Source organism: Populus alba, chromosome 18 (assembly GCF_005239225.2).
Source record: "Populus alba chromosome 18, ASM523922v2, whole genome shotgun sequence".
NCBI classification, from domain to species: domain Eukaryota; kingdom Viridiplantae; phylum Streptophyta; class Magnoliopsida; order Malpighiales; family Salicaceae; genus Populus; species Populus alba.
This window is the reverse complement of record NC_133301.1, coordinates 5,869,618-5,894,281: the sequence shown is the minus strand read 5'-3', so window position 1 is coordinate 5,894,281 and position 24,664 is coordinate 5,869,618. Positions and strand designations below refer to the sequence as shown.

The 24,664-nt window shown below is 34.9% G+C and overlaps 2 protein-coding genes across 4 annotated transcripts; one reads left to right on the top strand and one right to left on the bottom strand.

Moving 5' to 3' along the window:
• Positions 1–4,287: 4,287 nt before the first annotated feature.
• Positions 4,288–17,933, top strand: LOC118040658 (uncharacterized). 2 transcript variants are annotated; one of them, XM_035047645.2, is made up of 22 exons: positions 4,288–5,394; positions 6,622–6,737; positions 7,304–7,512; positions 8,495–8,614; positions 9,106–9,234; positions 9,312–9,437; positions 10,151–10,206; positions 10,288–10,387; positions 10,470–10,587; positions 10,876–11,085; positions 11,419–11,752; positions 12,900–12,993; positions 13,708–13,816; positions 14,225–14,496; positions 14,690–14,817; positions 14,950–15,184; positions 15,534–15,722; positions 15,865–16,154; positions 16,647–16,836; positions 16,935–17,177; positions 17,340–17,428; positions 17,538–17,933. In XM_035047645.2, exons 1-22 carry the CDS (start codon positions 4,562–4,564, stop codon positions 17,683–17,685), a joined length of 4,338 nt encoding a protein of 1,445 aa, XP_034903536.1. In that variant the 5' UTR covers positions 4,288–4,561; the 3' UTR covers positions 17,686–17,933. The 2 variants fall into 2 exon arrangements, with proteins under 2 accessions (XP_034903536.1, XP_073262425.1); XM_073406324.1 differs by having other exon boundaries at positions 5,257–5,394; positions 6,617–6,737.
• An 854-nt stretch (positions 17,934–18,787) lies between these two features.
• On the bottom strand, positions 18,788–20,768 carry LOC118040659 (glutamyl-tRNA(Gln) amidotransferase subunit C, chloroplastic/mitochondrial). Of its 2 annotated transcripts, XM_035047648.2 has the most exons (6): positions 20,522–20,766; positions 20,388–20,428; positions 20,251–20,306; positions 19,633–19,684; positions 19,448–19,533; positions 18,788–19,013 (listed from the first exon to the last, which is right to left on the bottom strand). In XM_035047648.2, the coding sequence occupies exons 1-5, from the start codon at positions 20,723–20,725 to the stop codon at positions 19,458–19,460; spliced, it is 429 nt and encodes a 142-aa protein (XP_034903539.1). In that variant the 5' UTR covers positions 20,726–20,766; the 3' UTR covers positions 18,788–19,013; positions 19,448–19,457. The 2 variants fall into 2 exon arrangements, with proteins under 2 accessions (XP_034903539.1, XP_034903540.1); XM_035047649.2 differs by lacking the exon at positions 19,633–19,684 and having other exon boundaries at positions 20,522–20,768.
• Between the last annotated feature and the right edge of the window lie 3,896 nt (positions 20,769–24,664).

The following is a 24,664-nucleotide window of genomic DNA, read 5'->3' as shown; positions in this document are numbered from 1 at the left end:
AGTTAATCATCAAAAGCAGCAAAAGATGGCAAGAGAAGAAGGTACCGAGAGCTGGTAACATTGGCTCCTAGAAAATCCTGAAAGAAAAAATCAACAACCACAAGGAGGCACAGCACAGGGCCTGAAAAGTTGACGGAAGTGTAGTTAAAGCCAAAAAGGGAAATTTGCGACTATAAAAAAAAGCATGCAGGTTTTAGAAAAAACAACTACCCAGAGAATCGCGAAGACCAACCAGCCTCAACAACTGCACAAATATTCTAGCAGCCAAAGGAAGAACACATGCATAACCTGCATAACCATTGCCTGGTCTTTTTTATGAACTTGCTTGTAGCCTAGATTATATATATATATATATATATATATATATATATATATATATATATAGTCTTTACACATATACAAATTAAAAAATATTTTATGTAGATGTAGGCTATAAATATAGGTATTGTACGTGAAAAAATTAAGAAGTACTTCATAAAGATGTAGGTTATAAAATAAATATGTGAGGCAAGTATTCACAAATTAACTTTATATTTTTTGGGTTTATTAAAAAAAATAAAAAAAAAATCGAGTCTTACTCAATTCGCTATGTCATTCAGGTTCCGAGTTGACCCAACAAGTTACTTGGGTTTTTCCTAGCTAATTACAAAACTGGATTTAGACCATTAAAATTCAAGCAAAATCCCGAGTCACTTATATCCCAGGTCAACCTGCCTAACCAAGTTGAATTTTAAATCTATAATTTTAATATGATAGGTCAAAAACAAAAGGGGAAATACATGTCAAGAAATAAGCCATGTTACTCAAATAAAAGAAATAGCACATGTTACTCAAATATCATAAAAATAATATTTTCGTTCAAATTAATACTAATATGTTTTTAATATTAATAATAATATTTTCTTTCAAATTTATTTATTATAGATAATAATATGTTTTCAATTTAATAATAATATGTCCAGGTCTAACATGGAGTTGGATGTAGTCGCATCCAGATCCAATGTGAGGTTGAGCGTGGATGCGTCTATGTCCAAATAGATGGAAGTGGTCACATCCAGGCCCAACATTGATTTGGGTGTGGACGCGTTCAGAGCTTTCACTGTGGATTGCATTGTGGGCGCACCTCCAGCCTAACGCTTAGGGCTAATGGCTGCAGCCTCACACATGCCCTATCAAATAGTACAGTTCACAGTGAAAACACTCACAAGATCACTATAATCCAGAATAGTGCAATCCACAATAAATTTACTCACAATGCATAATAGCCCGTGCTACAGTGAACAAACATTGAAGCTCATAGTGAAAGCTCTCATAGTCCACAGTGAAAGCACTCACATGGCTATTATAGTGTAGAACAATATAGTCCCTAGTGAATTTACTTACAGTACATAGCAGCCAATGCTACAATGAAACACTGATCAATTTTAGTTATAATTGATAAACTTAATCTTTGTATTTCTAGTGTTTGTGTTTCTTTATTACATGATCATGAGGATATTTTCCTTGATGAAATTTCTATTATTAGAAAAATTGAACATCAAATTAATCTTGTATGCAAAGCAACAATAACTAATATGCCAGCCTATAGAAGTAGTCTCAAGGAGATAAAGAAACCTCAAATGTAAGTGGAAAAGTTGATGTTAAATAGGTATATAAGAGAAAGCATGAGTTTATGTGCAGTTCCAATGTTGTTGGTACCAAAAACTGATGAGACTTGGAGAATGTATATTGATTATCATGGAACCAATAATATTACATTAAAGTATACACATTCAATTCCTAGACTTGATGATATGTTAAATAAGTTGTATGGATTTTGTGTGTTTTCTAAAATTGATATGAAAAGTGAATATAATCAAATTATAATAAAAGAGGGTGATGGATGAAAAACTACCTTTAAAATTAAAATTAAATGTGGTCTTTTATATGAGTGATTAGCTATGCTTTTTGAACTTACTAGTGAATCTAGCACTTTCATGAGATTATTGAACCATATTTTGCACAATTTCATAAGTAGATTTGTTATGATTTATTTTGATGATATTTTGATTTATAACAATAATTTAGAAAAGAATGTTAAACATTTAATGAATGTATTCGATGTTTTAAGAAAAAAAAATGTTTATATGCTAATTTGAAAAAAAAAATGTAACTTTTGCATAGAAAAAAATATCTTTCTTTGTTATATTATTAGTGTAAAAGGAATTGAGATATATAAGAAAAATGTAAAAGTTATATAAGAATGATCTCCACCTGAATCAATCATAGAGGTAACAAATTTTTATGGTTTAACTAGTCTTTACAGGAGATTTATTAAAAATTTTAGTGCACCACTCACAATTGATGCAAATGACAATTTGAAGTTGAATGCTTTTAAGGAGAGAGGATGATGTGTATGTTTATTTATTTCCATGTGTTTTATGAATTCCAAGCTATGGAAAGATTCCTTATTATGTGTGCAAACAGATGTGGTTACAGAAGAATTAATTGCAAGAGTTTTATTTGTTTGTTTTGGATTCCAAGGACGACATGACACATAGTCCCTCGAGAGTTCTTTTCAAATAAGGACTTTTCTCAACAATTTTTTCCTCTACTCTATTATATTAGACACATTGGGTTTATTTTTGGAATTATTATTTTATTATTATTCATGTTTTGGACTTTATTTTATTTTGGGTTAATATTAGTCCATTAGGTCAACTAATGTTAGTTTTTCCTACTATAAATACTATTGTAATACATTATTTTTTTTAAGTTAGAAAATACATTATTTGTAGCGTCTATTGTGAAAGGATTCTCATATTTTGGTTTTTTATTGAACTGCTTCGTTTTATTAAAGAATTAACCAAGTTTTCTGGCATCTTCTATACTTTTTATTCGCTTTGATTTATAGGTGTTGAGTAGGGATTCAATGAGTTATAGTCTTAGTGTCTCGGTACAGGTTATCATTGTGTTAAGCTCAATTATAATTCTAAATTTAGTTTTATTGGGAAGGTTCAATTTGATTGTGGGTTTTTGAATTTTTATATCCATAGGGTTCATATCTAGAAAACTCTTTCTAGTTAAATAAATAATTGACCTTAAAGAAAGGAATGTGTTTTTTTTTTTCTAAAAAAAAACAATTTTCAAAACTTTAAGGATAAAACAAGGTCTAAATATATTTTTATTATTTTGATTGCTATTTATTTTATTTAAAATAATTAATGAAATTATATTTTTTTTTCAATTTCATCTTTCTTTAACTTTTTTATTTGTCAGATTTGGTCTATATTATTTTGATTGCTATTTATTTTATTTAAAATAATTTATGAATTGAATTCTTTTAAATTTCATCTTTCTTTAACTTTTTTGTTTATTAAATTTAGTCTTGTTTTTCTTTTCATAAACTTGAAAAAATATTAATAAATTATTTTTTAAACTTATATTCCATAATATAGTCAAATATCAAAAATACTTTCTAATTATTTTCTATAACTCTATTAAATATAAAAAAGTAATTTATTTTTCATTATAAAAAAAATTAAAACTGTTATTGATATTATGGATGGCTCTGCCAAGATAGGATTTTTGCTGCAGTTATTGATTGTTTCTTTTTCAGGGTTCTGGTGCAAAATAGTTTCTCATCTCTGTGTGGGTTCTCCTTCATATTGCCAGGCTTGCTAATCATTATTTTACGGTATATTTGAAATTATAGTAGCCAGTTATCATTTACAGTATTTTTTATTTAAAAAATTATTAAAATAATATTTTTATTTTTTTATTTTTTAAACATTATTTTTAAAATCAATACATTAAAATAATCTAAAAATATAATTTTTAATAATATTTTTTTTTAAATTTGAGAAAATACAGAATCAATCCATTCCTAAACGTATTTTAGGCTGATAAAAACTATATATTTTTTTAAAAACAATTTCAGAAAAAAGAAGAAGAGATCTTTTGTTTAAACTAATATTATTTTATTGGTTTTGTTACTTCATGTTACGCGCCTCTGTTCCAGAACCGCGCGTGAGAACAAATATCAAATCCCAAAGCTAAACGGCCTAAAACCCGTAACGCCTTCATTTCCTCCATAACCGCGCGTGAAAACAAGTTCCCTTCGCGTGGAGTTCACTTTACCAAAACATTCACACACGCTCAACGCCATCAAAATACAACCTTATAGCATGTCCCATTGGTCAAATCTATAAGAAGTCAAGCCAAAGCAAGAACCCACACAATCTCAACCAATAAAACCTCGATACAAGACCAAGCTCACGTGACATAGCCTCATTTTATCGCAAACCTAACCTCGCCCAATAAAGCGCCCCTCTCCCCCTGTTTTCTTTCTCTTCCCATCCTGTCCGTTGTGTACTGTTTTGTGCCCTTCTCTCTCAAAACCTTTCCATTGGCCGAGAATTCCATTTCTAGGGTTTTCAATCCTCTTAAAAGAAGGAAATTGCATCTCCTTCTTTCTTTCTCATGGTGAAATTGATTCCCGAAATCCAATGCTTCCATTTCCATTCAATTCCAAAATCCACAAATCCTAATTTCCAATTGTAATGCCTTTCACCATCAGTGAATGGCTCGATTCCAGTTCAATTTCGCCTTCATAGCCTTTTTAATTACAACAATAACCCTAACCACAAACCCTAGAGCTCTCTCTTCGGATTCGGAATCCGATTCCTTTTCGATAATTGATTTCGATTCCAATCTCCTCTTCCACCAAGACTACTCACCACCGTCACCACCTCCACCGCCACCGCATCCACCGTCGGCATCTTGCACTGATGATCTCGGAGGCATCGGTTCGATTGATACTGCGTGTCAAATAGTTACCGACGTGAATCTCACTCGTGACGTGTATATAGAAGGGAAAGGAGATTTTTATATCCATCCCGGTGTGAGGTTCCATTGCCCTAATTTTGGATGTTCAATAACGATCAATATCTCAGGAAATTTCAATTTATCAGTTAATTCGTCGATTTTGACCGGTACGTTTGAGCTTGTTGCGAATAATGCTAGTTTTTTTAATGGTTCGGTTGTGAATACGACGGGATTAGCTGGGGATCCTCCTCCGCAAACGAGTGGGACACCACAGGGGTTAGAAGGGGCCGGTGGAGGGCATGGAGGGAGAGGGGCATGTTGTTTGATGGATAAAGATAAGTTGCCGGAGGATGTTTGGGGAGGGGATGCGTATTCGTGGTCGAGTTTGCAGGAGCCATGTAGTTATGGGAGTAAAGGAGGGAGTACGAGTAAGGAAGTGGATTATGGAGGGGGAGGAGGTGGGAGAGTGAAAATGACAGTGAAGGAGTATTTGGTTTTGGATGGGGCTGTATTGGCTGATGGTGGTAGTGGGGGTGTCAAGGGAGGTGGTGGTTCTGGTGGGAGCATACATTTGAAGGCATATAAAATGTAATTTACTTACTTACCAACTACATTCATTCCTCTGTCTTGTGTTGGATTTATTGTTAGGATACTGTTTTATTTTGGAATTTTATATGTTTTTAATTGGGTAATTGGAATTGGGGTTTTGTGGATTACATTTTGGAAATAATAAATGAAAAGATTGATTAATGAAAATCTAGTTAAAAAAGTCTTGTTCAATAATGTAGAGTTCTTGATTTGGAATTGTTTAGTTTGGTTTTTGAGGGGATTGAGGCTTAATGGTTTAAGAATTTGTGAAGAATTAATGGAGATTGGTTAATGCAAGGCCGGTGAAAGAGTCTTGTTAAAGGTAAGATATAATGAAGACAATGGAGTTTGAACATTAGCCTTTTTAATGGTATTATCAAGAGTGTTATAAGGTGTTAGATATCATACTATTTATGTGAGATAAGATGTAGCATCAGCTTTGAAGGGTAAATGTGAATCCCAATGGCTGTGGAAGATCATTTTTACCATAGAATGAGACTGAATTGGTTTAATTAAATATTTTGTGTTAAATGAAGGAAAAACTTGTGATTTCTTTTCATAGATGTCCTTTCTTTATTGATAACTAGAAAGAATTCGGTCACTGCCTCTCCATTTGGTCATGTTTGTACCCCTTATATATCTAGGCCTAATGCAATGTTTTTCATAAAGTGGCCTTGCTTGGTCTACTGACTTTCAATGTTTAGCTATTTTGTGGCCCTGCTTACTCGATTCTGGTAGTGCATGCTGGTTTGCATTTTCTCAGTCAATTGTCACTGCTTTCTGGCTTTTGCATTTGGATGGCATGGACAGTCAGATAGTTTACTGATATATACCTGCCTCTAATTATGATCTTCGAATTGAGGACAAGACACTATATTCTTGTATGTCAAATAGCGTTACAGTTTATTTGCAGGTGGAGAGGGGTTTAACTATGCAAGAGTTTGATAACTGAGGGCATCAAATGTACATACGCGCATGCTTCATTATGTGTCTGCTTATGCATGTGTGTCTTGTAACTTGAAGAATATCTGCATGTGTGTGAGAATGCATGCAAGGAAGGCACATTTGAGAGGTTGAATTATTTAATATCATGTCATCCATGTATCTGTGGTAGACTGAGTTTTAGGTACAATGCTGATCATGTCTGTCTCAGCTTGCATTCTCTGTAGTCATGGTATCCCCATTGGGTTTTAATGTCTTTGTGACTTGCTTCTATGTGAAGAGCAGGACTGGAGGTGGCAAAATAAGTGCTTGTGGAGGTAATGGTTTTGCCGGCGGTGGCGGAGGAAGAGTTTCAGTTGACATTTTCAGTAGACATGATGACCCTCAAATATTTGTGCATGGTGAGACTCATCATGTTCCCTTGCCATGCCTAGATTTTTATTATGAAATCTTGTGACCTACTTGTCTGCTTTCCTATAGAGACAGAGAAGTGTAGGTTTAATTAAAAGGAAGTTTGAACTATCATTCATGTTCACAACATTTACATTCTTTCCTTTTTTTTTTTTTTTTTTTTATAATCTGAATTATGTTGAAGTTGAAGTGTCCTTTAGGGCAGTCTTGGAGGTAAGAATATGCATTTGGAGGTATTTGTTTCTCTTCATTTATATACACAACCACTAAATACATCCAATTTAGCCAACCCCCCTCTCTCAGCCATGTCTGCCAAATATAGTCACCAGATGAATGTGAGAGGGCGGAACATTCTACTGGGTTTATTAAATAGTTTCTCTGTTAGGCTTATACTTTTATTGTTCTGAAAGTCTTGCAAAGCCCCATTCCTATAATTCAAAATTTCTATCTTGAGCTCATTTTTGTTTGGATATTATTACTGGGGTGCAATTGCTAGCTGTGTATTAGATTTCAATGTGCAAATACTGAAATCACATGCTTTGTTGTTTGCTTGTAGGAGGAAATAGTCTTGGTTGTCCAAAAAATGCAGGTGGTGCTGGAACTTTATATGATGCTGTTGCCCGGAGCCTTACCGTAAGCAATCACAATATGTCTACTGATACAGATACGCTTCTATTGGAGTTTCCTTATCAGCCTCTCTGGACAAACGTTTATGTTCGAAATCATGGCAGGGCTACTGTTCCATTGTTCTGGAGTCGTGTCCAGGTTGTTGAAATTTGAGTTGCTTCTTAGCTTCTTTATGTCTGCAAGAACTTGTTAGCCTTGTGAAGAGATTAAGACCTCTTTCTTTGTGGGTTATTGGTATCATTTAATGGAAATGAATAGAGTGGAGAAATAGGAAGAGTATGAAGTGCATAAATAGGAATAATCTGAAATTGCAAAGATTAAGAAATTCTATTTTGAAGGTGGGTTGCGGTCTCATTTAAAGGAAATGAATAGAGTGCAGAAACAGGAATAATTTATATTGCTGGTTTTAGAATGTGCAATACTTTGGTGTGCCACCAAAAAAATATAATACTTTGTGTGCCATGCATATAATAGCATGCAGAAAAAGATGAATTCTTACTAAAAACTACATGTGCATGCACAGGCCCAGACATATAACCAATTCCTGCATAACATGCAAATATGTATATAGTATATGCTTCAGCAAAATTATTCAGTCCATTTGTCCATTTTTTCGTCTGTTTTTTTAGTTTTGGGACATCATCCAGGCACAACTATTCAGAAAGTTTTTAAAATTGTACTTGATGAAAATGCTGAAAAGCATAGAAATTCTGTCCATATAAGATGGCTGTTTGAGAGGCTTGTTTCCAATGTCAATAGGAATTTATTGTATTCTTGTATATTTGTCTATATAAGATAGCCTGCACTTGCTGTAGCTTTTTTATATTTCATTCTGTCCATATAAGATAGCTTGCATCAGCTGTAGGATCTTTTGGAGCACCAGGCAGGCTTTTTATGTTGGCCTCCCTTTTTAATCTTTTTCATTAGTGAAATTTTGAGACAATGGGTTGAAGGTATCAACTCTCAAAGTAGAGGATATTTCTACTGGTACAGTATTTTGTTATCTTAGTTCGCGGTCATCTTCTTTGGCCACAATCTTTTGCATTTGGATTTTTTATTGATGCTAAGTTTTCTCTGTTGATATAATTGCATTTTAAGCTAATCCTGGTCAAATATGTAGGTCCAAGGACAAATAAGTCTGTTATGTAGTGGAGTCTTAAGCTTTGGGCTGGCTCATTATGCTTCATCAGAGTTTGAATTGCTGGCCGAAGAGCTTTTAATGAGTGACTCTGTAATCAAGGTAAGCTATATGCATTTATGACTTAACGAACATGGCAAAAACCCATGCTGCTGTATGTTTTCAGCCAGCATTAAGGAAAGCTGTATGCTTCTCTTTGGTTTCCCATACAGGATACAAGGAATGGAAAGGAGAGAAGAAAAAAGGGGAGAATATAGAATAACATAGAAAAAAGAGAGTAGAAAATGAATTGCCATCCATTCTCAATTGCTTATCATCAGAATCCTCTGTTCCACATTACATAATATGGGTTCTCATGTTGAGGCTCCACCAAAAACTCTAATAGACCACAACCCACCTTCAAAATAGAATTGTGTTGAAGGTGGTTGTATTTTTTTCATAGACTTGATAGATGAGAATTTGAAGTTTCTGCCTATTCGACTCTACCCATGCATTGTTTAGATTTGCATTCTGTTGTTATTTGTATGCTGTTTCTTATTCATGCTTGTACGCGTATGGATTTGATGTGCATGATCTTTGCTTCTGCACATCAGGTATATGGTGCTCTACGCATGAGTGTAAAAATGTTCTTAATGTGGAATTCCCAAATGCTCATAGATGGGGGTGAAGATGCAACTGTTGGGACTTCTTTACTTGAGGCTAGCAATCTAGTTGTTCTCAAGGTACTTTTTCATTGTGTCCTTTACATATTACTTAAGCTGTGTTTGCAAATGATATGCCGATCCTTTTTGTAAAACAGGAATCATCTGTCATACATTCTAATGCCAATCTGGGAGTTCATGGTCAAGGTCTATTGAATTTGTCAGGACCAGGCAATTGGATCGAAGCTCAACGTTTGGTTCTATCACTATTTTACAGTATTCATGTAAGCTGTGTTTTGTAATTTAATTAACTGTATTGACCTTGATGGCTTACAAAGTTCACTTTGCTTGGTGGTTACATAGTGGTCTGTCCCCTGTTGTTTTGGGGGAAAAAACAGTGATTCTAATGCATTCAAGTTCTCTTGTCTCAGTTTTGTAGTTATTTTTTGCACTACCTGCTGCTCTGGTTTTATTTGCAGTACTTGAAAAGTATACCCACTGTTTCATTAGTTTTTAGCAGTCATGGCTGCTGGGATGAGATATCAAATAAGTGCATCTGGCATGCCTATAGTACATGGTTTTTTGGATGTCCAATATTTTTTTCAATTTTTAGAAAATAAAATTGTTTTAGTTTCCAATAATATCCCATAGTCTTTATCGTATGTTAAAATGAACTTTCAATGTAAATATTCCAGTGGATTAGGATTAACTTTGGAAAGTTTGTGTCAATGTATTTATTTCAATCTTCCTAAAACATTCCTCTGTTGTCAAATATATTTCTGAAGGACCACGGGATGGAGTGATTCTTTCATAAGGGTTATGGAAAAAAGGTTGAAAAGTTTTTTTATTTCTTATTTCTGTTACACTGATAATGTTGTTGTGGCATGATTTTGTCCCCGAAACCTTTCAATGTTTGTCTACCAGCCTTGCTGATGCATGTGACAAATTTGTATTCTTACCATTGATGACTAATTATGTGTTTCCAATTTTCCATTAGGTTGCACCTGGATCTGTTTTGCGTGGTCCTGTTGAGAATGCAACAAGTGATGCTATGTAAGTGCCATATTTTGTTAGTTTTTTAATCTCTCCACTTTATGTTTGGGCTTACTGAGATCTGTGGTTTTACTTCTGTAGTACACCACGGCTCCATTGCCAACTTGAAGAGTGCCCTTCTGAACTACTTCACCCCCCTGAAGATTGCAATGTGAACTCATCTCTTTCTTTTACTCTTCAGGTGATCCTTGAATAGAAGTTGCATGTTATAAGGTTTGAAATTTACTTATTCCAGGTTACCTTACTTCTTTCATTTATTTCAGATATGCCGAGTGGAGGATATAACTGTTGAAGGACTTATAGAAGGATCTGTTGTTCATTTTCATCGGGCCAGAACAATATATGTTCCGTCTTCTGGAACAATAAGTGCGTCTGGCATGGGTATGCTCTCTTTTTCTTTGTACAAGATTCTTTTATGAACATTATCCTACCCTATTTCAGCTTACACAGACTCTCCTCCCTCCCTTCCTTTTCCACCTTCCCCTGCACACACTTAGACAGACACCAATAGATTCAATGTATACCCTCACACAGATTTAAGCTGAATTTTGAATAGTGTAGGAGGACTTTTCAAGTTCGTTTGTTGTGTTTGAGTAAAGATGAGAGAAGTTGGTGTTCTCATTGAAGAATCATATTTAGACAGAAGTTGACGACATCATATTCATGCAGGTTGCACTGGTGGTGTGGGTAGAGGTAATGTTTTAAGCAATGGTGTTGGCAGTGGTGGTGGCCATGGTGGTAAAGGTGGGTCTGCATGTTACAACGATAGTTGTATTGAGGGTGGTGTTTCATATGGTAATGCAGAGTTACCTTGTGAACTTGGTAGTGGAAGTGGAGAGGAAATGTCTGCTGGTTCTACTGCAGGTGGTGGTATTATAGGTAAGTTTGTACTTTAGATCAATTTATCAGCTGGTAACTTTCAGCTTTGTTTTGACATTCTTATGATGTCATATTATCTTTTATCTGTATCATTTGAAAACCTTCTGCATAATATGGCAAGGGATCTGTCTATCCTTCTTGGCAGGGTGATATTTGGATTACCTCTTTCATGGGTATGTTAAAAATAGCAATATATATGCATTCAGGTTGGCAACTTTTAACATTGTTAAGTTGCCCTTCTGCATTTCAAGGAAGTTGGTTGTGTTTGTGTTCATATGTTACTTACCTGCGAACTGATCCACTTATGTTCATTTGTTCTACCTTTCTGGGCAGTAATGGGTTCATTGGAGCATCCCTTGTCAAGTTTGTCTGTTGAAGGTTCAGTCAGAGCTGATGGTGAAAGTTTTAAAGGAGTCACCAGAGATCAACTGGTTGTCATGAATGGTACTGGTGGAGGTCCTGGCGGTGGCTCTGGAGGAACTATTCTTCTGTTCTTGCATACTCTAGATGTTGGTGGGTATGCTGTTCTTTCAAGTGTTGGGGGATATGGTAGTCCGAAGGGGGGCGGTGGAGGTGGTGGTGGAAGGGTTCACTTCCATTGGTCAGACATTCCAACTGGGGACGTGTACCAGCCCATTGCTCGTGTGAATGGAAGCATCCACACTTGGTTTGTATTTTATCTGACCTGTTTAAACTGATATATTTAAACGATGCATATCTGGTTGTTCCATATAATTCCAATTCATTGGGTTTTCTTTTTCCAAGGAATATTGGAAAACCTAGTTAGAAATTATCAGATCTGCACAGATAATATTGATCATTTAATTCATTCTAGATCATGATTATTAGATTTTCCTGGTGTTTGAAATCAATTTGTTCTTAATATTAAAGTCTTTATGAGTCCACTGGAATAAAGATAATTTGAGAATTTATCGTATTGTTTAGTCTCAGAAGCTATTTATTTATGAGTTCTAATGAAGTTTAGAAGCCAATTTTGAAGGAAAGGCCAATGTTAAAGAGAAGCTGCGTCTGAAATCACAGAATGACTATATGCTGAATAGCTTGGTAATTGAATAATCAAATAAACAATAATTATGAATAAGAAATTTAATATGAGCTACTTGATATGAGATGTTGGGTGATTGACTGGGTGATTGAGTGGATGAAGCTGTCGGCCAGCTACATAGCATAAAGACACCAGCCAAGTTTGGAAGGGGCTAAATTGTTTGTTGATTATCTGAAGATATAGTGTTGATTATCTGAAGATATAGTGGGACATCCATGCTCACATAAATTAGGCAAGGCTGACCGATAGAGCTTCTGTTTGGCACTTGGTATGCTGAACATGTTAGCACGAAAGCTTGCATGATCCTCATCCTAACACTTGCTTGTTAATGCTTCCCTAATATTATATTTCAGGCATTGGCCAAATGGAAGATATGAATTTCTCTCTGAGCAAATATTAGATTATCTATGCTTGATGCTTTTTTGGACTCTTCCCAAAGATCACAAATAGCATATATGTTCACCTTTCATTAAGCCCACCACAAGCACACATTTATCATTTGGATTAAGTTCTTTGAGGGACGAAATCCTTTATCTTGCCTTTACTGAATGCAGTCTGCCCTCTGCATCTTTAGCATTTGTGAATGTATATTCTGCCTTGTTACAATGATTTTATTGTTAACTGTTGGCTCTGTCCTCTGCATCTATATCACTTGTTAATGTATACTCTGCCTTGTAACACCGATGTTTGTAACTGTTGGCTCTGACACGCATTCTTGGTCTGATTGGGCTTTCACTCTTCATTGCAGGGGAGGATTGGGAAGAGATGAGGGTCATGCTGGGGAAAACGGGACAGTGTCAGGGAAAGCTTGCCCAAAGGGGTTGTATGGAATATTTTGTGAGGTAGTGTATTTAATTCTTGACATTGTGATATTATCTATGTCTTTTCTTGAGTTAATTATTGCTTGTGTATGTTGAGATTATATGCATGGGTCTTAGGAATTACAATCCTGCTGTCATCAATACAATTTTAGTTGAGAAAATAATGTGGTATTCAATTTCTGTTGCATTTATTTCATGATAAAAAAATGAAGGTGATTTTGTTAGTGTTGTAATTTTAACAGGAGTAATTGTTAAGGGGTAAAACTTATGTCTTAAGGATTTTTCAAGCTTTAGCAAGTTAAACAATGCATTTTAAATAGTGATCGTGAGAAAAGGATGAAAAATGGAGAGAGGGTTCCTTTCCTTTCTCTCCCTCTACTTCAACCTATGCATGCTAAAACATACGAGGGACAAGAGTGGAAATGGTTTGATTTCTTGCTTCTTTTCCTTCAGTTTGTGCTATACTAAAACGATCTTGCAACTTGTATTAGTTGAATTATCTCTTTAAGTTTTTGGACCACAGAAATGTACATTGCAATCATCTAATCAGAAATAAGGGACAAGTATCATGACAAATTGTATTAGTTCTTAGGGAGTTCTGTTATGATTATCCTTTTTGGCGATTGTTGCAGGCATCCTGTTCCAAACAATTATTGACTAGAATAAAGCTGTAGTTTTAACATAACCTTTTCTTCAGTCTTCAGTTTATCCTTCAATTTTTTTGTACTTCTTCAGGAATGCCCAGCTGGAACATACAAGAATGTAACTGGATCCGATAGAGCTCTCTGTCGTCCTTGCCCTGCTGATGATATTCCTCATCGTGCTGCATATGTAACTGTTCGAGGTATTTAAAGTTGGAGTTCATAAGTATGTTGCATGATGTAAAACCACATGCTGGGAATCTTTGGTTGTCTGCCTGAAATTTGTATAATTGCATCCTAACAATTTGATCTCTGAAATTTTGCGACCTCTTCGATCCACCTTTATATGTAAAGGAGATATTAGACAGCACGAATGGAGGGGTGCAGTTTTGAAAGCTAGTGATTTTTACATTCTATGTCAAAGCAACAAACAGCATCTTGTAAAGTTGAATTTTCTTGAGACGGACAAATTGTTTGGAGGGTAGGATTTGCAGGGGTACACTCACGCCCATCTCACACACAATGCTGGAAGACACCATGCATTTGCAGGCTCATGCATTATGTTTGTAGTCCTAAACAAGTGCTAAACCTCACTCTGTCCTCTCTACCAGGTGGTATTGCCAAAACACCATGTCCTTACAAATGTGTTTCAGACAGATTTCACATGCCACATTGTTATACAGCCCTGGAAGAGTTGATTTACACTTTTGGTGGGCCATGGCTGTTTGGACTTCTTCTTTTGGGTCTCCTAATCCTCTTAGCTCTGGTGCTCAGTGTTGCTCGGATGAAATTTGTTGGGGTGGATGAATTACCTGGTCCAGCTCCCACTCAACATGGTTCTCAGATAGATCATTCTTTTCCCTTCCTGGAGTCATTGAATGAGGTTTTTCCATGCTCAGCATGTTAATTTCTGTTCATTTAAAAGTTGTATTCAGAACCCAGATAAGGCCTTGGATATCTCCCGTCTCTTGATCCTTGTATATACGTGTATGTGTATGTATATGTATATATAAGAGTTTGAAGGGAGGGCTACACTAGCTAATGTATAGATTGACAAGTTGCATATCACTTTTCAGGTCCTGGAGACAAATAGAGCTGAGGAGTCTCAGAGTCATGTGCACAGAATGTATTTTATGGGCCGTAATACTTTCAGTGAGCCTTGGCATCTTCCCCACACTCCTCCTGAGCAAATAAAAGAGATTGTGTAAGTTAATTTGCGCACTGTTTTTTACTGCAATGGCTCAATTGACCCTGCTCATCAGCTAAACTTCAGGGATTTTGATATCAATGATCATTGTAGAACTATGTTTTCACCTTATTTATTTTGGCCTGTCAGATATGAGGGTGCATTCAATACATTTGTGGATGAGATTAATGGTATAGCTGCTTATCAATGGTGGGAAGGTGCAATTTACAGTATACTTTCTGTTCTCGCATACCCCCTTGCATGGTCATGGCAGCAATGGAGACGGAGGATCAAATTGCAAAGACTGCGAGAGTTTGTTCGATCAGAGTATGATCATGCTTGCTTGCGCTCTTGCCGTTCACGGGCTCTCTATGAAGGGCTCAAGGTTTGTTTGTATTAAATGTTTGGTCTGGTGTTAGGTAAAGTCAAGTAGTTGAATATTTGTGTGTGATTTTCTTTTGCATGTTAAGACCACATTTTTTCTTATTCCTCTTCCCTTCAAAATAAGCATGTCACATGGCTTACTTTTGGTTCTAGTATTAAATTTTTTTGTATATTCATTAAAAGTTTGGCCTATTATTGTTATTGTACTTTATGTCTTGAATATTTCAAGAGAAAGGAGAGGGTGAGATGTTTGAGGATTCAAGACATGGTATATATTCCTTAAAAAAACCTAAGACCTTGTGAGAAACAAATCATAAATATTTGGCTCATGTATGGTCTTTGTCCTTTAGGTAGCTGCAACGTCTGATTTAATGCTCGTGTACTTGGATTTCTTCCTTGGTGGAGATGAGAAAAGAACTGATATTCCTGCTCGCCTACATCAAAGATTTCCAATGTCTATTCTTTTTGGAGGTGATGGAAGTTATATGGCTCCTTTCTCAATTCAAAGTGACAATATTCTTACCAGCCTCATGAGCCAGGTTTGACATCCACTTCCAAGAACTCAAAGCTAAAATTTTTGCCATTTTCATTTTTAAGGTTAGGGAGGTAGGTTTAGCTTGACCAACATATTGCAGTTCGTAGCTCAACAAATTGATCTATGGTTTTCCTTATGGCATGCAGATGGTCCCTCCTACCACGTGGTATCGAATGGCAGCTGGTTTGAATGCACAGCTGCGCTTAGTTCGTCGTGGGCGGCTAAGAGTAACTTTTCGACCTGTCCTGAGATGGCTTGAAACACATGCAAATCCAGCTTTGAGAATCCATGGGATACATGTTGATCTTGCGTGGTTTCAGGCTACTACTTCTGGTCATTGCCAGTATGGACTTTTGGTTTATGCTGTTGAAGAAGAAAACGAACATATATTTATTGAAGGCATTGATGGTGTGAAACAAGTTGAAGAAGAATCTCGGTAATGGTTCATTATGTTTTATTGGGGTATAATTTCCATTTATCTGATTAGCCTTGTAAATTTTAGCCAATTAGTGTGTCCACTTTGGAAGTTTGTCTCAATCAGGGTGTATAATATTGTGGTGAGTTGTCCTCATTCTGAATTATTGCAAGTATGAAGACGGTGAAATGATGATTATATGAAACAAAATTTGGCAATTTTGTCATTAAAAAGCCATAAACCGGTTCCCATTGTATGACTAGAGCAGGTAAAAGGTATAGAAAGTTCAGACATGCACTCGTTGCAGAGGTATTAATGAACATGCATGGAATATGAGGTTGTATGACATAGACCTCTGTGAATTGTTATGCTTTTACATGTCAATTAATAAATAACTTACCTTTATGGTAAACTTTCATCAGATGTGATAAGATGCACAAATTTGCATTTATGTGTTCCATGCATTTGATGTTGAATGGCATTTGACTTGGTTTTCTCCTGCCTCTTGGTTAGTGGTGTGAACAATACTCACAGCGAAAATCAATCATGTCATTGGAGAGAAGAGATGCTTGTATCCCAAGCTCACAGAAGCAGTTATGGGGGAATCATAGTTACTAACAGCTTAAGAATGCTTAAAGAGAGGAGGGATTTATTTTACCTCATCTCTTTCATAGTTCATAACACTAAACCTGTTGGCCATCAGGTAGCTTTTGTGTCAATGAGTTCAGTACATATACATTATTTTTTTAAAGCTTACCAGCAACCCAACTTACTTCATCTTTGCTCTTTACTGTCTTGCAGGATCTTGTTGGTTTGGTCATCTCTATGCTTCTTTTAGGAGATTTTAGCTTAGTGTTGCTTACTTTACTCCAGCTGTATTCAATTTCATTGGTGGATGTCTTTCTGGTTTTGTTTATCTTACCTCTTGGCATTCTTATGCCCTTTCCTGCGGGGATCAATGCTTTATTCAGTCATGGACCTAGGCGCTCTGCAGGCCTTGCACGTATCTATGCTTTGTGGAATGTCACATCCTTGATTAATGTTGTAAGTTTCTGTATCTATCCACTTGGTCACACTTTATTCTTCCACCAAATGAGCATCTCAACGTTGTTCTTGATGCTAGTTATTTCAGTTGCAGAACATGTGATTTGTTTTTCATCTTCTGTGAAGGAATGTCAACTAACCTATTCTTTGACCGTCTGCCAGGTTGTTGCATTTATTTGTGGATATATTCACTATAACAGTCAATCGCCCTCGAGTAAGAAGTTCCCCTTTCAGCCATGGAATATTAGCATGTAAGTTATTCTCTAGCTTACAGAAAGTTAAGTTAATTGGCAAGTTGGTGTGACACAGCACCACTAACATGGTTTTGCGCTTGTGTATTTTTGTGTGATTATGCTGCAGGGATGAAAGTGAATGGTGGATTTTTCCAGCTGGACTGGTTGCATGTAAAATCTTACAATCTCAACTTGTTAATTGGCACATTGCAAATCTGGAGATTCAAGACCGCTCGCTGTATAGTAACGATTTTGAGCTGTTCTGGCAGTCGTGATGGCATGCCAAATACATATTCCACATTGACAATGAGGGTTCCTTTTCTTCTCCTTTTGCATGCTTTTTGAGAACACTAGGTAAATGGTTGACACAGATCTAGGAATAGAAAATAGAAAAAAAAAAATAATAATAAAAATACATACAAATAGAGTGAGCATTAATTGTTGGTTGTAATTTCACGCTTTATCCTCATTTTGGCATATAGAGTTAAATGTAAATATAAAAGGGCAATACCTGTTTATTGAATTCATTTTGCCATGTAGAATCATACATTGATTGTCAAGGAAAAGCTATGCTGGTTGCCTGGAATTCTCAGCAATGATTTCTCAAGATGAATAGCTGCCAAATTGGCATGATTATCATCATGTTTCGGGGAGGCGATGTCTTTGTGCCTCGACAGATGACAATGTCTGTCCAGAGTGTTTACAAAATCGCTTATGCAGGTAGGCCTGTAATCTTCTTGACAATTCGGGAGTTTAAGCAGTGAAAAATCTCTATAGAACCAAGCTTGTGACATGCAAGACCCGTAATCTTCGTATTAATCCTGGCAATGCTGGGCCACTCTCTCGATTCCACCCTGAAGTTAATTTTATTAATTGAATCATGCTCGGCCAAGACTCGTCATTCGAGCATATTCGATTCATATCCTTGTTCTTAACCTAACAGGTAAAATTGCTAATATTCTTACTGCCTTTCATCTTTCGTATAAAAATTAGACCAATGCTCGGGCGTTAAATGGTTAAGATACCCACGGGCACGGAGAGTAGTTGATGCCGGATGCAATTTCATAAGAGCAGGTGGTCGGTAGGTAGCGTAGCATGCCAGTTGCGCAGTGTAGAAGCTCTTCGAACCACCAGTTTTTGATTGATCTTGTTCTTTGTACTCCTCTTTCGTTTTCAAGATGAGCTTAGAGTTCCGAAGAAATGAAAAGCTTCTCTCTTTGTTGTATCATTCTTGCTCGGGGGTTTTGGTAGAATCGGGTTCATTTCCTTCAACGAGATATGCATGTCTGCATTGAGATTTAAAAACTCGTCTATTTTTAGAAAATGTTTGGCAAAGAGAGGGGGCGCGCACAATAACACGGCCACATTCTCCGAAGATTGAGGAAGAAGGAGATTTATTCCAGAGAAAATCTTAACAGTTACCCATCACATGGTCTGCATAAAGAAAGAAAGATATGTCCCTTTTCTACTCAATCTAGAAACAAGATTGGACGTTATTCTGGTTCCTTGGACAAAAGATTATGTGACTAGAAGGAGAGTTCTTCACACTAACGCTGCCAAACGTTCCCCCCTTTTGCAAAGTCGCACGATAATCTCCTTAGTTCTGTGACACGGGATTAAAAAAACCCACAGTAATTATGCAATATTCAATGTACATATCATCACAATAAATGAAAATCACTTGGTTGATATCCTAAGAATGATAATTATACTTGAAAAACATATTCCCCTTCTAAGTTGTATCTCGAGAGAAACTTCTAAGTTGTATCTCGAGAGAAAGGGGTTTCGGGGTGGAATGTGATTATAAAATATAGGTGAAGTCCTTGACTAGAATCCCAAAATCATATGCGAGACTTCATAGGAAAAGCTTGTAAGAAAGGTCTAATTGCCCTTATTTGTTGTGATATAAACAACAAATAAGGGCAATAAGTGGTAAAAAAGCAGCAACTTTTATGAGATTTCTGCTTATATGGCTAAAGGACCATGCAAAGAAACAACCCATTGTTGTTAATGGTGCATTCAAGGAAAACAACTTACCTAAATAGTCTCATTCCTTGTTCAAAACCTTCGGAACTTTGACGTAAGGATCCTCATAGTTTGGTACAGCAGCAATGATAGCTTCCCTGTTGGATGGACATTCAAACGCACATCAACGGTGTTATAATAGCGTTTATCAGGACACAAAATCATACGAAACGATGAGAGAAAAACCCATCAATAACCTGTTCTCAAACGTTTCAGGATTATCATGACGCAAGTTGTCACCTTCAGTGTCTGTAAGTTGAAAATTTGACAGTCAAATTTGAATCAGCTATATGTCTGCTAGAAGACAAGGAATGCTACAGCAGACAAACACATCCCCTCCCTTCTATTTAATGAATGAGAACTTCATACAAAAAATATTCACTTTGTAAGCATGCGGTTGTCAGTCTAAATGAGAAGAAGCATGATTAAGGGCTTTCTACCACAAAGTTAAACGAAGGGAATTTGAATTTCTTCATCATATCAAATAGAAATATGACGTGCCAATTCTATAAGCGAAAGAAGCCGGTACAAGTGAACGATAAAACACAATTTGGATTGCCTGCATTAGAAATTCATTGGATTATAAATTACTATCACATTTGCTCAAAATGTGATGAGGATTTTCACCAAGAAAATCATCACAAAATAGCCCTCAACAAATGCTCGAAAAACAACTACCATGTCCAATTTCAATAATCTCACGTTTCCCTTCATTCAAATCCCGTAAGAATTACATCTTACATTTTCTATAACCACTTTATTGTTTATGCAAATACATAAAACGGTTTTGACAGCATACAAGGATTGTAAAGCACCTGCTCTGATTGAGGGTTCCACACTGTCAAGGTCAACAGCTTGAATTTGTCCAAACCTGAAACAAACAACCAAAAAAAAAAGGGTCTCAAAACACAAACATATCACTGGAAAAAGAAAGAGACAGAGAAGAGCATGCCAATCAATCACTTGTCGGATTTTAGGGCCGAACTCTTCAACCTGAAATTTGGAAAGAATAAGAAAAACCCACTACATTAAGTGAACAGGAGAGTAAGTTTTGAGTCGTGATGTAGAGATAAAGAGGAGAAAAACCTGCTGTGGGGTTAGTGAAATTCTAGCAGTTTCAGCCAAGCGAGCGACATCTGGTGGTTCAAGAGAGGACCCATTGGCTGTTGCTTTTGTTGTGAATCTTCGTATTGAAGGAGCGGGGCTGATTTTTTTGTGGTTTAGAAGGAAGAGAATGCTATGCTTTGGTGGTGATGGTCCTTTGAGTAGCAAAACAGCTCTACTTCCCATTTTCTTTCTTTCTTTTCAATGGATTTTCTGAAAGCCTTACCTAATCCTTTGAATAAATAAAAAGAAGGGTAAATTTTAATTTGGCCCCAATATTTGTTGAGTGTTTCGATTTCATATAAAGACTTTGATTTGAATCAATCACCCCCCACATGTTTCATTTATTTGTGTTTTAGCAATGAAATACATGTGTAAATCACAAAATCCATCCCTGAATATCATCCAAAAACAGTGGTCAAAATAGTACTAGTAATCCGCAAGTTTTTCTTCTTCTTAATATTCGAGGTTCAAACATATAGCAGATTTGTTCTCTAAACAAAAGAAAATAAGGTAATTAATTAACTAACAAATTAATTATGGGATGTAATAAACTAAAACTAAAGAATAGGACGAGACAACTTGAGAATATTATATGTTTATTTATTGAAAAATAATTTTATTTTGAAAAGTGTTTTTCATGAAAAAGTTAATTAGTTTTTTAATGTTTAGTAGTATCATGAGAAATGAGTTGGAAAATATTTTCTAGTATTTGACTATGTTGTGAAAAATAAACTAAAAAATAATTTATTAATATTTTAATTTTTATTTCAAGTTTATTAAAAGCATAAATATTAAATCCAACAGATAAAAAGGTTGAAAGATGATGAAATTGAAAAAGAAATTTAAATTTCATAAATTATTTTAGATAAAATAAATAAAAATTAGAAAAATTCGGACCAAATCTGACATATAAAAAAATGTTGAAAGAGAATGAAATTGAATAAAAAAAATCAATTTCATAAATTATTCCAAATAAAATAAAAAAATAAGGAGCAAATATGATAGATAAAAGAATTTCAATAAGAAAAGGATAATAGAAAAACAAATAACAATCAAAATAATGAAAACCAAAGTTGATGTAAAAATAAAACAAAATAAAATTTTAAGGGATGAAATTATAAAAATACATAAAAAGGATTCAAAATAAAAATATATAGTAATTAAAAGATTGAGAATAAAATTTGATATAATCAACAAATAACAAGATATTTTTAAATTTTTTATAACTTCTGGAAAGTGCATTATGCCCAATAAAAAAACAATTTCTTAAAAATCAAGCTAAATTTTTTTTTGACTGGAAAATATTTTCTGTTAACAAATTTTTTTAATAGTTAAAAACCATAAAAAAAATTTAAAACATAATTTTCAGAAACAACTTTTTATAAAATAAAGGGTCAAAGGTTTTCAATAATAATGATTTTAATTATTTTTGTGCTTTAGAATTAGAATGCATGCCAATCATTTAACATGTTAACCGCAACATATCAAAATCAATGATACATGGAGGGGTCTTTATTGTAAATGAAATATATCATAGAGTGAGCCATTACATCAAAATTAATAGTATATGAATTCAATTAATTGTGTATATTCTTTACATGGGGAGTTGTGTAAATCGGTTTTATAGGTCATGAAGGATGTAAAGGAGTTATGAGCCACATGTGTGGCCTATGATGTGTTTTTAAGGATAGTTATGAAATATAGAAAATCATAAATGCAAAAATATGTACGTGTTCTCAAAGTAGTTTTAAACCATCCTACAAAAAAAAAAAAAAAAAAAAAAAAGAGAAGAAGAAAGACAAAATTAGCGTAAATGGCCTTGGGAGGTCATATTTAGGAGGGTTGCCGCCATGCTTACGATGGTAGGATTAGCTATCTTGAGAAAGAAAGCATTTAATCCATTGATGAAAACCTGGGTAGATTCGTTGCCTAATTTATAAGAGGATTTAGGCTTGAAGATGATAAAATTCAGGGAGGGTTTCTCATAGAAGTTATAGCTTGAGGTGTTAGCTTTTTGACAAATCTAACCTTGCTTAATTTGAAGCTCTAGAACTCCAAATATAGATAAAAATCAGAGGGGAGGTCGAGCTGGCCCTGCTGGCAGATTCGACCAAGTGGATAAAATAGTGAAATCAAACTATATTAAGGGTGGAATTCGTTTTCCCTCCCTATGTAAAATGTGTAGCATCACGTCCTAACTTTCACGTTGTGAAATATGATTGAGTATAAAATAATGATGGGTACTTGTGGATTTAGGAGGAACCATAGGAGAAGTACAACAACAATAAGGGAGCGTGAACCGAGCTTCTGCAGTAAGTAGGTATTCTATATCCACACAATTCTTAAATAAAGAGAATCTTAATAACCTATTTAATTGATGAATCTTGTGCTTGTATATGAAACCAAATGAAGAAAGGATGAGAATAAAACAAATGGGGAATGTGAATTGGATTTGAGTTATGGGTCAGAATTGACGACGAGGAACGGTAGTAAAGAAAAATTTATAAAAGTAACCCACTTCTTGGATTTGATTAGCCAATCCCAAACAGGGGAGACTAATGATGTTTGTAAGTTTTACAAACATCGACATGACCATTATGAAGAATTAAGGAATATGAAACTTGATTAACTATTCGGATTAAAAATAGTTAATGATATCAATGGGTAATGTCGGTATCGGCAAACTCATGGAACTTGATTAGCTTTCCTAAGGTGAAAGCTAATGATGTCGAGTCCTTGACATCAACATTCCCGAAAACATCTTAAGGTATTTATGGAACACTGATTAATTATTTCAGATTGAAAATAGTTAATGGCATCAACAAGTTATATAGACATTGACATTCCCAAGGATTTGATTAGCCAGTCTTGGTAGAGGCGACTAATGACACTAACGGAAGTCATTAGTGTCGACATTGCCCTGCCCAGATTTGTAAAGAGGCGGCTTAATTGGTATTTCAAAAAAGAAAAAATAAAAGGGGGGAAATAAGATTGATAATAATTATAAATAGGAATGTTGAACAATTTCAGGAATAATAAATGGAGACAGAATAAAAGAAAATTTAATGAGAATTTCAAGAAACTACGATTGTGCACCTTTGAGTATATATTTATATTTATATGTATACGTGTTGTGTGATTTCCTTTCTCTAATATATTTCTCTTAACATAATTGCCTTGAACATTATGTAATTGCAGGACCGTCACATTCACACCAGGAGGAATGTTTTTGGTCCTTCAATATTCTTTTGTATAATCTAGAAATTGAATGAATATTAATGTATTTTGTCTTAAGAAATTATATGACTTGAAATGTAATAATAGTTTGTATGTTTATTGTTGGAAGTAAATTATACTACTTATACTTGTAAACTTAATGCTTGTTCAATTTTGTTTATTTATGAATTAATGCATGTCTAGTGTAGAAGGGAAAAAAAATGAAAATAGGATATAATATACTTGTGCCCATGAATAATTTGTTGTTGAGACTCACAATGATGGTGATATGGTTGAGAAATGAGTTTAAGATGTGTGCAGGATAAATTATCGACAACTCGGGACCTCTTGATATGGAGAAAAATTTCAACAATTGCTAGTTATGTATTTTTTTTTTTTAAATTCCTCACAATTTTCCTTATATGATTAATGTGTTTAATTTTGAAACCGAGAATATTACATTCCAAGTTTATAATTACTTAGTGGTATGCTATAATGTTGGCATATCAATTCTCACATGTGTAAAAGCCTTTAACCGTGACGAAATCACCTTTAATTATGTTCAAACCAAAATATGTTGCATCCTTAGCCTTGGATGATCCTTGTATTGCACCCTGTTATTGTGATAAAAAGAAGAAGAAGATAGAATTGGATGAATAGTTAAAAGGTGGTCATTTGTTTAATGCAGGCTAAACTTATGATCAATTGACCATGTAACTAACAATAAATAAAGGGTAAGAGTATGCCTAATCGATATTTTTTAAAAGTTTTATTGAAGTTAGCACATTTAAAATAATTTAATAGGAATCTAAATGGATTATTACAATTCTATTCATAACATAAGGTCTGTTAAATTAATGTAGTAATCTAATGTTAGGAACCACCTTGAATCAAGAAAAAAAAATG

What these genes read in the sequence shown, in the direction of transcription:
- LOC118040658 (XM_035047645.2), top strand. Translation starts at nt 4,562, where the DNA reads ATGGCTCGATTCCAGTTCAATTTCGCCTTCATAGCCTTTTTAATTACA. An exon ending in CTCTTTCTTTTACTCTTCAG is followed by an intron (nt 10,388 to 10,469) that starts GTGATCCTTGAA and finishes CATTTATTTCAG; the next exon opens with ATATGCCGAGTGGAGGATAT. An exon ending in TGCAGGTGGTGGTATTATAG is followed by an intron (nt 11,086 to 11,418) that starts GTAAGTTTGTAC and finishes CTTTCTGGGCAG; the next exon opens with TAATGGGTTCATTGGAGCAT.
- LOC118040659 (XM_035047648.2), bottom strand. Translation starts at nt 20,725, where the DNA reads ATGGGAAGTAGAGCTGTTTTGCTACTCAAAGGACCATCACCACCAAAG. An exon ending in TTTCACTAACCCCACAGCAG is followed by an intron (nt 20,429 to 20,521) that starts GTTTTTCTCCTC and finishes TCCAAATTTCAG; the next exon opens with GTTGAAGAGTTCGGCCCTAA. An exon ending in CCTGAAACGTTTGAGAACAG is followed by an intron (nt 19,534 to 19,632) that starts GTTATTGATGGG and finishes TCCATCCAACAG; the next exon opens with GGAAGCTATCATTGCTGCTG.